At 41.6% G+C, this 12,881-nt stretch overlaps 1 protein-coding gene across 4 annotated transcripts in view; it reads left to right on the forward strand.

Moving 5' to 3' along the window:
• PPP3CA (protein phosphatase 3 catalytic subunit alpha) overlaps window positions 1-12,881 on the forward strand; it is a 304,975-nt gene that overhangs the window by 200,782 nt on the left and 91,312 nt on the right. For all 4 annotated transcript variants that reach the window (XM_045018965.1, XM_045018964.1, XM_045018966.1 and 1 more), the window contains one exon: window positions 11,181-11,305. In XM_045018965.1, the coding sequence (XP_044874900.1) occupies window positions 11,181-11,305 (125 nt within the window). The remainder of the gene's footprint in view (window positions 1-11,180; window positions 11,306-12,881) is intronic.

Below are 12,881 nucleotides of genomic sequence, written 5' to 3' on the forward strand. Positions count from 1 at the left end.
CTCAGTCAGTGCTTGCCTATCAAGCCTAGCTCTTCCTCAGGTGTGGACTATCAGCTTACTTAACCCCTTCTGAGTCGCATGAACCCTTTCTGGGGTGAATCCCATCAATGTTCTCAATGGCTTCAAAAGCCTGTTTTTTTTGTTTTTAAAAATGTATAACATCATTTAAGTCACTTCTGAATTTGGCCCATAGTCCTATTGAAATTGCATCAGTTTTGAATGTTCCTAGCCTTTAAATACACACAAGCAAGGTGATTTCACTTGTTAGTTGGACTTGCTTTTTGTCCTTGGCTTGCTACAGTAATTCTCATCAGCAGCAATGAGGAATGGAAGGTTCTAATATTCCAAACCAGTTTTCCGCAGACATATATTTTTGAAATATGTCTTTGCTGGGAAAATAAAAATTGATCCTTAACGATTTTATGATCCTGTTTGTCCCTCTTTTCAAGCTCCTCTGGTACAAAGATGGGGAAAAAATGAAATTTTCCATAAAACAAGCTACCCACTCTTACTCAGGCATGTTAGCTTCTGGAGGCCCATCAATTGGTTAATGACCAGCAACACCGAGTGTATATCTACACTGCGAAATAGGTCGAATTTATAGACGTCGGTTTTTCAGAAATCGTTTTGATACAGTCGATTCTGTGTCCCCACAAAAAATGCCCTAAGTGCATTATGTCAGCGGACTGCGTCCACTGTACCGAGGCTAGTGTCGACTTCCGGAGCGTTGCGCTGTGGGTAGTTATCCCACAGTTCCTGCAGTCTCTGCCGCCCATTGGAATTCTGGGTTGAGATCCCAATGCCTGATGGGGCAAAAACAGTGTCGCGGGTGATTCTGGGTACGTCGTCCTCCCCTTCCCCCCCCCCCCACTGTGAAAGCAACGGCAGACAATCATTTCGTACCTTTTTTCCTGGGTTACCTGAGCAGATGCCATAGCACAGCAAGCATGGAGCCCGCACAGCTCACCGTCACCGTAAGTCTCCTGGGTGCTGGCAGACGTGGGACTGCATAGCTACACAGCAGCAGCTCATTGCCTTTTGGCAGCAGACGGTGCGTTACGACTGGTAGCCATCGTCGTCGTACTCCTGGGTGCTCTTTTAACCGACTTCGGTGAGGTCAGTCAGGGGCGCCTGGGCAGACATGGGAGTGACTCAGCGAGGTCATTCCCATCTTCTGCCGAGCACCCAGGAGATGACGATGGCTAGTAGTCCTACTGCACCATTTGCTGCCACCCTAAAGATGTAAAAGATAGATGGAGTGGATCAAAACAAGAAATAGACTCGATTTCTTTTGTATTCATTTGCTTCCTCCCTCCCTCCTTCCCTCCGTGAAATCAACGGCCTGCTAAACCCAGGGTTTTGAGTTCAATCCTTGAGGGGGCCATTCTGTGTGACAGTTGTTTGTGTTTCTCCTTGATGCAAAGCCACCCTCTTTGTGGACTTTAATTCCCTGTAAGCTGTGTCGTCAGTTGCCCCTCTCTCTGTCAGAGCAAACAATCGTTTCGCGCCTTTTTTCAGCCCAGAAGCCATAGCACTGGGATCATGGAGCCCGCTGAGATCACCGCGGCCATTATGAGCACTGTAAACACCATGCGCATTATCCTGGAGTGTATGCAGAACCAGAACCTGCCAAAGCAAAACCAGGCGAGGAGGCGATGGCAGCATAGTGACGAGAGTGATGAGGACATGGACATAGACTTCTCACAAAGTACGGGCCCTGGCAATGTGCACATCATGGTGTTAATGGGGCAGGTTCATGCTGTGGAACGCCGATTCTGGGCCCGGGAAACAAGCACAGACTGGTGGGACCGCATAGTGTTGCAGGTCTGGGACAATTCCCAGTGGCTGTGAAACTTTCGCATGCGTAAGGGCACTTTCTTGGAACTTTGTGACTTGCTTTCCCCCGTTTATGGTGGGGTGGGAGGTTGAGGCAAATCGCCTGGCCACTGATTACGTGCAGCCAGACACCAGGGCAGTTAGAAGAGTGCAGGAGGGCATGGTGCGCATCAGAGAAGCTTTGAAAACCAGTTTCATGACTAGCCAGGCTACAGAGTGAAAGTTTTCTTTGTTTCTCCTTGATGAGTCCCCCCCTCCCTCCGGTTCACTCTTCTTCCCTGTAAGCTAGCCACCCTCCCCTCCCTCCTTCGATCACCACTTGCAGAGGCAATAAAGTCGTTGTTGCTTCACATTCATGCATTCTTTATTAATTCATCACACAAATAGGGGGATAACTTCCAAGGTAGCCCGGGAGGGGTGGGGGAGAAGGGAAGGACAAGGCCACACTGCAACTTTAAAACTTATTGAAGGCCAGCCTTCTGTTGCTTGGGCAATCCTCTGGGATGGAGTGGCTGGGTGGCCGGAGGTCTCCCCCCACCGCGTTCTTGGGTGTCTGGGTGAGGAGGCTATGGAACTTGGGGAGGAGGGCTGTTGGTTACACAGGGGCTGTAGCAGTGGTCTGTGCTCCTGCTGCCTTTCCTGCAGCTCAACCATATGCTGGAGCATATGAGTTTGACCTTCCAGCAGCCTGAGCATTGACTCTTGCCTTCTGTCAGCAAGCTGACACCACCTATCATCTTCAGCCCGCCACCTCTCCTCGCGTTCATGTTGTGCTTTCCTGCACTCTGACGTTGTCTGCCTCCAGGCATTCTGCTGTGCTCTGTCAATGTGGGAGGACAGCAGGAGCTCAGAGAACATTGCATCCCGAGTACATTTTTTCGTCTTCTAATCTTTGCTAGCCTCTGCGAAGGAGAAACATTTGTAACTGGTGGAGGAAAAGGGAGAATGGTAGTTAAAAAGACACATTTTAGAGAAAAATGGGTACTCTTTCACGTTAAACCTTGCTGTTCACATTACACAGCACGTGCTTTCATTATAAGATCGCATTTTGCCTCTTATATTGAGGGCCTGCTGGTTTGGTGTGAGAGATCACTCACGCTTCACCTCTCCCCCCGACTGCATGGCTAACAGTGGGGAACATTTCTGTTCAGCCACAGCCAAACAGCCGAGCAGGAACGGGCACCTCTGAATGTCCCATTAATAAAAGCACCCTATTTCAACCAGGTGACCATGAATTATATCACTCTCCTGAGGATTACACAGCAAGATAAAGAACAGATATTGTTTGAATGCCAGCAAACACCAGGACCATACGCTGCCATGCTTTGTTATGCAGTGATTCCCAACTACATGCTACTGGCCTGGCGTGGTAAAGTGTCCCACCATGGCAGACGGAATAAGGCTGCCCTCCCCAGAAACCTTTTGCAAAGGCTTTGAGAGTACATCCAGGAGAGCTTTATGGAGATGTCCCTGGAGGATTTCCGCTCCATGCCCATACACATTAACAGACTTTTCCAGTAGCTGTACTGGCTGCGAATGCCAGGGCAAATTAATCATTAAACACGCTTGCTTTTAAACCATGTGTAATATTTACAAAGGTACACTCACCAGAGGTCCCTTCTCCGCCTTCTGGGTCCGGGAGCATGTCTTGGGTGGATCCAGGGGTTATTGGCTCCAGGTCCAGGGTGAGGGACATATCTTGGCTGTTGGGGAAACCAGTTTCTCCACTTCCTTGCTGTGAGCTATCTTCAATCTCTTCATCATCATCTTCCTCGTCCCCAAAACCCTCTTCCGTGTTGCATGATTCTCCATTGATGGAGTCAAAGCACAGGGTTGGGGTAGTGGTGGCTGCAGCCCCTAGCATGACATGCAGATCATAATAGAAGCGGCATGTTCGGGGCTCTGGTCTGGAGTGGCCGTTTGCCTCTCTGTTTTTTTGGTAGGTTTGCCTTAGCTCCTTAAATTTCATGCGGCACTGCTTTGCGTCCCTGTGATGGCCTCTGTCCTTCATGCCCTTTGAGACTTTCTAATTTTTGGCATTTCATTTACTGGAACGGAGTTCAGCTAGCATGGATTCGTCTCCCCATATGGTGAGCAGATCCCGTACCTCCCGTTCGGTCCATGCTAGAGCTCTTTTGCGATCCTGGGACTCCATCATGGTCACCTCTGCTGATGAGATCTGCACTCACCTGTACCTTGCCACGCTGGCCAAACAGAAAATGAGATTCAAAAGTTCGTGGGCCTTTTCCTGTCCACTTGGCCAGTGCATCTGAGTTGAGAGCGCTGTCCAGAGCGGTCACAATGGAGCACTCTGGGATAGTTCCGGGAGGTCAATACTGTCAAATTGCGTCCACACTACCCGAAATTCGACCCGGCAAGGCTGATTTCAGCACTAATCCCCTCATTGGAGGTGGAGTAAAGAAATCGATTTAAAGAGCCCTTTAAGTTTAAAAAAAAAAAAGGGGGGGGGGCTTCTTCATGTGGCTGGGTCCAGGCTTAAATTGAGGTAACGCTGCTAAATTTGACCTAAAATCATAGTGTAGACCAGGCCTCAGTTTTAAACAATCAGCATTTGAACTTTATCCCCTACTAAAGACACTACATAAGCATCTTTTGTCAGCAGAGGAAATTGAAGAGGAAGAATATACCCAAAGAGGACTTGGAATGAATCAGTTTGTAGCTGGTCTAAGGACAGTTTTATGCATACATAATTATGTGCCAAATAAATACTCTGTTTTCCCACATTCAGGCAAGTTACTCTGTTAATGAGCAAGGAGCAGAATGAGAAAAGATGCTTTTTTGTTTTGAAGTAAGTTCTGATTGTTTTTTGGTTTTTTTAAAGGGGTGGGAGGAGGAGTCAGGAGCCACAGAACAAGTCTGCATGTGGTATAACATGAGGAAACAGTGACATCAAATATTATCCACATAAAAAAATTACCTTTTACAGCCATCCTGCTTTTGCACTTATCAACTTTTAGCATCCAAAAACCTATTTCTCTACATGCCAATATTCATCATGCACATGATCCTGGAAACTACTGGCTGCCTAGGAGGTAACAATAAATGTATGAATGAAATAGTGGTCTAAAACTGTGCAGAAAGAAAAGCAAGCAAAGCCACTATTTACAAAATGCTCTTCTAAGTAATGACGACAGCATTTTGACCCACATGAAAAAACCTGTAGAAGTCGGTAATTTACTGAAAGACATTAATATAATTATTACTAGCTGTGTGAGATACTTGTGACTTTTGTTTTAAAATTACAGTGGTTCGACTTTTTACTTCTGACAGAAACCCATTAACTATCAGAAGAAACCTGGTTTTATTAAGAGCTCAATTAAATGCTCCATAAAAAGATTATCTCATTAAATTGGGAAGGACACACTACAAATTACTTTTTAACTGCAAATAGCTGACTCTGAAAAAATATTATCCAACAATATATGAATGGATGTCTTTTTCTCTCATGTTACTAGAAAAGATGTAACACTCTGAATAATTGCAATTATGAAATCATATATTTTACGTGCTGGGCTATATTAAAATTTAAAGCATGACTCAGAAGATAATCCCAGAATAAAATGTAGTATTACAAATTATTTTTTAGATATTTTTAGAAAGGTGTATAGCATTCAGAGCTGTGAAAAATTCATCTTAATTTGTTTGCAAACCTTTTGGCTTTGTTTTCAGTTTCTCAGTTCATTTCCTCATCCTTCCCCCCCACCCCCCAAAAAAAAAGTCCCGGAATTTTAGTTTAATATTGGACTTGAACCCGACAAAACTTAGATCAAACCTATTTTATACTAAACTTGTAGAAACTGACAAGTTTTTTCTTGGTTTTCTGCTTTCTTCTTTTCTTCCCTCCTCTTCAGGCCCTTCCCCCTTCATCGAGGAGCAGCTGTTGTAATGAATGGAAATGGGTTTGGGAGTCAGGAGATCTCAATGATATTGCTTGTTCTGCCACTGACTCACTATGTGATCTTGGACAAGTCATTTAATTTTCCTGTGCCTTGGTTTTACCCATCTGTAAAGGATAATACTGCTCCACCATTACAAAGTATTTTGAGATCTAGGGATATGAATGAGAAATCTCCCCCTCCTCCCCTTGTGCTGAAGTAGTACTTTACTCCAACAGTTATCCCATTGAAATCAGTAGGCTTGCTGATGGAGTAAGGTACTGCTCAGTATTAGTGCCAGGTCCAGTGACCCTTACTATGTAATTATTTATTTACCTTTTCCAGCTTCTGGAAGAAGCGGTGGGGGGCCAGTGACTTCTCACCTCTGACACTGGGTAGCAGGGAAGGGGAACTTTTAGAAGAGGAAATTATATCTACTCCCATCATGCTCTCCTCCTCCCCAAATACTCAAGAAGGATCTTCTCCCCCATAGATTTTGCAACAACAGCACTCAAAAGTCCCCTTTCTACTCCTGCTTAACCTTACTCTGAGGCTGAAAACAGCTCGCTTGTCTCCATGCTGTTATCATTATATCAACTCTCATTGTCCTAAACGATTCAAATTGGAGAGTAGGAGGTGGGTCTTTCCCTCCACCTGTAACTTTCACAATAATTGGAGGCTGCTTCCCAAAACCCTGTTTTTTCTATTGCTTTTCACGGAATGAAGCAGTGTGACTGAAATGCTTTTGATTTAGAGACTCAGTAAAAATTCTGCTGACATAAGCAATAAAGTAATTGTGTAGGGCCATTTGAAAAACTAACACTAAGGATATCTCTTTGGCCTTAACATCTGAAGTGTTTGCAGGTGCAAGACTTGGGCCTGTTCTGCCTCCCACTTAACCATGAGATGATTTGATGTCTGCAGAACCATCACTATTTTTCTTTTCACTGCATCCTTTCTACTTCCTACTATTTCTTCACCCCATTTTCTCCACTTTAATGTAACTCGATCTAGGTGGTTTTACCACAACATAGAGTCGTAGAGAACACTGACGGCCATTACAAGCACTCAGGCTGATCAAGAGAGTAAAATTTTAACCAGTCCCAGGCAGAATGACCTCATATCATGCTTAGAACTAAAAACATGTTTGTATGAAACAAATTATAGAAAACAGTGTTCTGCAATGTACATTTGACACCTCAGGGAAAAGGGAAGATGATAGGCTGGCATCACTACCGGCAGGTCCGTTAGTTTTGAGTGGGTTGCTTGAAAAATACATCTTCCTTGTGCATTTTCTGGTTTCCTGATGTTTGCGAGGGATGTGGGCTTGTTATTTACTGTGTTTTGAACTTTAATGTTCTTAACAGATAACGTGCTCAAACTACTGATGGCAGCAGGTGCCTGCAACCTTAACTTGACTTTATCAAAGGGTGTGTGAGCATGTAGGTGTGTGTTGCATTTGTTATCAATTATTACTGTTCACATGAGGTTCTGGTGCAACACAGCTATTCTTGAAAGTGAAAATCAATTAGCATTGAAATGTAAATAGTCCATTGGTAGCTTTCCTTTCCATCACTGTACCTGTTTGCCCTACTTGGCCCCTCTTTATCATCAGTGAAAAAATTTAATTGCAGTTCTCCATTGATGTTGCCTCACCTTGATAGTGTAAACTCACCAGGTTTGCATTCAGTGACAAGAAAGAGGGCAAAAGAAAGCTTATTATAAGGATCATGTTAGCTAACCAGTATGAATATCGCCAAGTAGAGTGTGTCTGTCAGAAACACAGAGAGCTATGTTGTGCAATACACTTAGCATATCAAACATGTTCAAATAAAGCTCCATCTTAAGAGTAAGAGATTAATATTTTTCTAAGACAGTGTGTTACTTCGTGAGCAGTCTGAATGATTTTAGACTTGAAATACTCTGCTTGATTGAACTAAGGCATTTTGAAAGTGTTTTAAATTTGTCTCACACAAAGACAGAATATGTATTTACATGTATCTGCCTGTATATAAATGATAAACATATTTAAATTTAACCACAGTTTTATGAAGCCTTCTAAAGATAATGTATACATTGGGAGTTAAAAGTACAATTGTGTTTTAGTGGCCAGCTGCCTGTGGATGTCATTTGTGTTTCATACAAAAAAAATTGTGGTGCGATGTTTGCTTGTGATCCTGCAAGGAAACTGCTTGGAAAACTCTGCATCTTAATAATTTTGGATTGGTGTGGCAGCAGAAGATATTCCTTGAAAGTTCATGCACTCAGCACTGGGGCTTAATAAAGCTCAGACTGTAATATTCCTGCAATATGCAATTTGTATGGAATGGTAACTTGCAATGGGGGCTGAAGAACAGAAAATTTAGAAATCTGGCAGTAGGTTTGAGTTTTGTTTGTTAAGAAAATTGGTGCAGTGCTTAAAGAACGATTCGATGTTTTTTTTTATTAACAATAGATGTGCTTTCTGAAGTAAAATGAAATTAGTGGGTATATTTTCCACAGATTTTAAAAGCTATTGCACATTTGTATGCTGAAGCCTGCTTTCTATGAACCTTGTTTGTAATACAGTTTAAGGCATTAACTTATTTCCCTAATTCGGTTAACCTTCATTTTCAATGAAAGAAACAATTTTTCAGACGGCGGATAACATTCTCCTTGCATCATTATCTCTCTTAATAAAAGAAGCTCATGTTCACTATTATTACTTTAAAAACTATTTAGCCAAGGACCCATGCTTTACTTTAATACACAGCACTGAGAAAAAAGCTGGAGCTGGCACTGGTCGTGATAAATCTAAGTTAAGTACATTCAGAATCTCTCAACCATGCATTTTTAATTGTTAGAATTGTACTGCTTTATAATACTAAAAAGTTTCTCTGTCTGAATTGAAGAAAGAAGGTTTTCTGGCTCTGGTTCTAAGACTCGCTGATCTTCTCTGCTCACTATATGTACACAGAGGAACACAGCTCATTTGAAACAGTTTGCTAGCTAAACCAATTACATAAATAAAATTGATCCAGAATTTTCCTTTATTGCAGATAATGACAGCTTCATCTTTAAAAAAAAAAAAAAAAAAAAAAAGACTTTACAAAGACAGCTTTTCCATCATGTTGTGTGAGGATTTAAATTTAAACTTTATTTTTGCATTGTTATAGAATGATAGTTATTATCCTTTGCTGGAAATCACTTTCAGATGAAGGTGTTTTAAGTAACACTTGAAGATTCCTATCTCAAAACTCATGAAAATAAAATGTCGCCTGGAAAGAAAAGATTACACAGTGTAATACAAAACTGGTGAAAGAGCACTAGTCTTTATGTAGTTACGCTATTTGATGGAAGAAACTTGTTTTTAAAAAAAAAGAACTGTAGTTATGCAGTCTTTACTTCATGGTGTACAGCAATGCACAGCAAAGGAGAAAAGAGAGCATAGAAGCTGATCCTGCAGGCCTAACTCATAAGTGGTACCGCTAACTTCTCATAGGTACTCATGAGAGTAAGGTATGCATGATCACCACCTTTGCTATATTTTATTATTTGCTCTACTTAGGGTTGCCAACTGTCTAATGGCACGAACCCAAACACCCTTGCTCTGTCTCTGCCCCACCCCTTCCCCACGGACCTGCCCTGCCCCGCCCATTCTCTGAGGCCCTGCCCCCACTCACTCCATCACCCCTCCCTCTGTCACTCGCTCCCCCTCCCCCACTCACTTTCACCAGGCTGGGGCAGAGTGTTGAGGTGTGGGATGGGGTGAGAGCTTCAGCTGGAGGTGCGGGCTCTGAGGTGGGGCCAGGTACGAGGGGTTTGGGGTGCAAGAGGGAGCTCCATGCAGGGGCAGAGGCTGTGGTGCAGGAGGGAGTGCGGGCTCCAGCTGAGGGCGTGGGCTCTGGGGTGGGACCGGGGATGAGAGGCTTGGGGTGCAAGAAGGGGCTCAGGGCTTGGGCTGGGGTGTGGGAGGGGATGCGGGGTGTGGGCTCTGGGCGGGAGTTTGGGCACAGGAGGGGATTCTGACCTGGGGCAGGAGGTTGGGGTGCAAAGGAGGTTTGGGGTGCAAGCTCCGGCCAGGCAGTGCTTACCTCAGGTGGATCCCAGAAGCTGCCTACATGTCCAGCTCCTAGATGGAGCCAATGGGAGGTGCAGAGCCGGCACTCAGGGCAAGGGCAGCATGTGGAGCCTCCCTGGCCGCCCCTGCAGTTAGGAGCTGGACATGCTGGCCGCTTCCAGGAGTTTGTGTGGCACTAGGGCAGTTAGGGAGTCTACCTTAGCCCCGCTGCGCCATAGACCTGACTTTTAATGGCCCAGTCAGCAGTGCTGATCAGAGTTGTCCTAAACCGGACATCTGGCAACCCTAGTTCTACTCTTGCCATTGTTGAGCAGAGACTATAATAATATAGATCACTACATTTCCTCCATTCTGAAGTTATTATATACTTCGAAAAAGAGAGTCTAGTTTCTTGTAACTAAAAGTAAAGAATATGTGACACTGTACTGTGACGAGTCAATGAGATATTATTGATGTTTGCATTGTTGTGGGGTTTTTAATTTGGTGGAACTTTATTACAGCTGCTGTACTATTGAATCTATAAGGAGAAGTGATTTCAGCTTCTTCACAGCATGAAATAATGTTGAGGCATGATTTTCAATAGGACAGTAAGACCTTTATGCAGAAATTTATGCAAAAGCTTATGTGAATTTATTGCTTGTTAGACACAAAAGTGTGCCCAATTACTTGGAAACATGCACCTAGAGAAGTAGTACATTATTTTCTATCATGTTTCTTTCTGTTTTGACTCTGTATGCATGTATAACACAGAAGTGAGAGACTTCTGTGTGAATTAACCAATCAGTTATGTTGTACTGCCTTGTTTGTTGACCATCCATGCACGCTGCAAGGCCCACTGATATTCACATGGATTTGGGGACAGGGCAGGTAGGCATAGTGATAATTGGAGGCGGGAATGAGACTGTTTGAAGGGACTAATACGTTGAGCATGTTTTCTTATTCTGGATATTTTTAATGCGTCCTTTAATTATCAATATTATATGTTTTGCACAAAGTGGCCATAGCAAGAAATGGGCATTTTTAAAAAATAAAATATGCATAAATACATTTTAATACATGTCAAGTCATTTGTAAAACATCGGTCTAAAAGCACTACTTAATCATGTGGTAACCTTTTGTACAATAGATGTAGATGCATGAAAAAGTGAAAAATGGTGATGTTTTTACTCAGGATTTGTCATCAATTTCTGCTGACCGGCAGCCCACCCTCACAAATCATGTCAATGTAGATATAATTGTAAGTTGGCACACAGAAAATAGCTGATGAACAATAGAATATAATACAGCATTTTTATTATTAAGGTAAACGCTTTAAAATTGTGTGTGCTTAACCTAGTAACACTAATTGAACTGATGATGTAACAAACTGCTATTTTAATTTCTCCTAGTTTGTGGGGACATCCATGGACAATTCTTCGATTTGATGAAGCTGTTTGAAGTAGGAGGTTCTCCTGCCAACACACGGTACCTCTTCTTGGGGGACTATGTGGACAGAGGGTACTTCAGTATTGAAGTAAGTTTGCTATTTCTCTTTTTGAATACAAGGCTACTTGCAATGTGATTTTAATAATACTCTGACAAATGCATGGCTGTCTGAGAGCTTAATAGAAATCACTATGAACGGCAAGCATGGGGACAGAATTTGTTTCACGTAAAATGTCACTGTATTAGGGTGGAAAAAATAAGTGTTTTTTCATAAAAAGTCCTTTATTAGTTTAAAAAAATACATTTTAAAATAAACCAATTTAAAATTACATTTGAAATTATAACAATCTATGTTAAAGTCTATATTTACCATAATCTATTAAAACAGTGTAAATTGAATTTTAAAAAAATTGAGTAATCATGTGTGCTGCTGAAGTTTAAAACAAAAATCAAACCACTGAACTGGTGGAAGTCACTAGCTAAATACCTTACACCAGAATTTGTTGAAGCGCTAATCCAGCATTTGACAGCAGTAGTCTTTTCTACAGATGCAGAGGGAATATTTTCTTCATTGGCTTATTCAGATAAATTAGTTCAATGACTAGTTCATTCAAAGCTACTAAACTGATTGGGAGCTAAAAAAGCAGGAATACTTATTTTTCTGTTCAACTCTATGAATAAACAGTAGATGTGAGGGGATGAGATCTACACTAGTTCTAAAATTTTGAAAGACATTGTGACCAGAAAAAACCAGTTCAATTTACCAACTACAGTTTATTATTGTTGTTACTTATTTATTTATTTACTTGTATTATTGTAGTGCCTACGAGCCTTGGTCATGGCCAGGATAGGTTTTTTAATTTTTTAGTTTTAAATGTAAAATATGTTTTGAAAAAACATTTTATCTTATTTATCCAGCACATTTTAAGGTAGTTTATTTAACTAATAAAACAGATATTAAAATGCTGTTTTGTGCATTTTGAGTTCCAATTTGCATCCAAACGGAGCTTTACACAAATCACAAGAAAAAAAATAATCATTTAGTAAATAAGAAGTGCATCATTCACCATTTTCTAACACAATAAAAACATTTAAAAATTAAGAATCTGAATAAATATATTAAGCTATAAAATTGCTTAAATAATTGTGTATAGATGTAATGTATCCTCATGGTTAGCAAAAAAGAAATATAAAATATAGCGTAAAGGCTATATTTATTGGGCAAATCAAAATGCTTTAGGACTATTTAAGCAGTAAGAATCAACCTTTCTTTAGGAAAATAACTAAAAATTTCAAAACAGAATTAAAACTGATGATGTAAATCAAGGTGTCCTGCTTGCTGATTTAAATCATGATTAAAATAGTTTAATGAAATCAATCCATCCAGCACTGCATGTTTAAAAATGCATTTCACTCTTTTCACTTATCTAAATTTCACCTATCTGAATTTCAAATTATTTTTGTTTTAGTACGTTTATTACGGTAGTATCTATGGGCTGACTGAGAATGAGGCATCTTTGTGCTAGGTGCTTTACAAACATAGAATACAGGACAATCCCTACCCGGAATAGCTGACAATCCAAATAGACGGGACACAAAGGGGTTGGCAAAGAGATCTAACAAACGAGTGGAGTGAACAGAGTGATGGTTTGCAAAGGTTATGT

Source organism: Mauremys mutica, chromosome 5 (genome assembly GCF_020497125.1).
Source record: "Mauremys mutica isolate MM-2020 ecotype Southern chromosome 5, ASM2049712v1, whole genome shotgun sequence".
Lineage (NCBI taxonomy): Eukaryota > Metazoa > Chordata > Testudines > Geoemydidae > Mauremys > Mauremys mutica.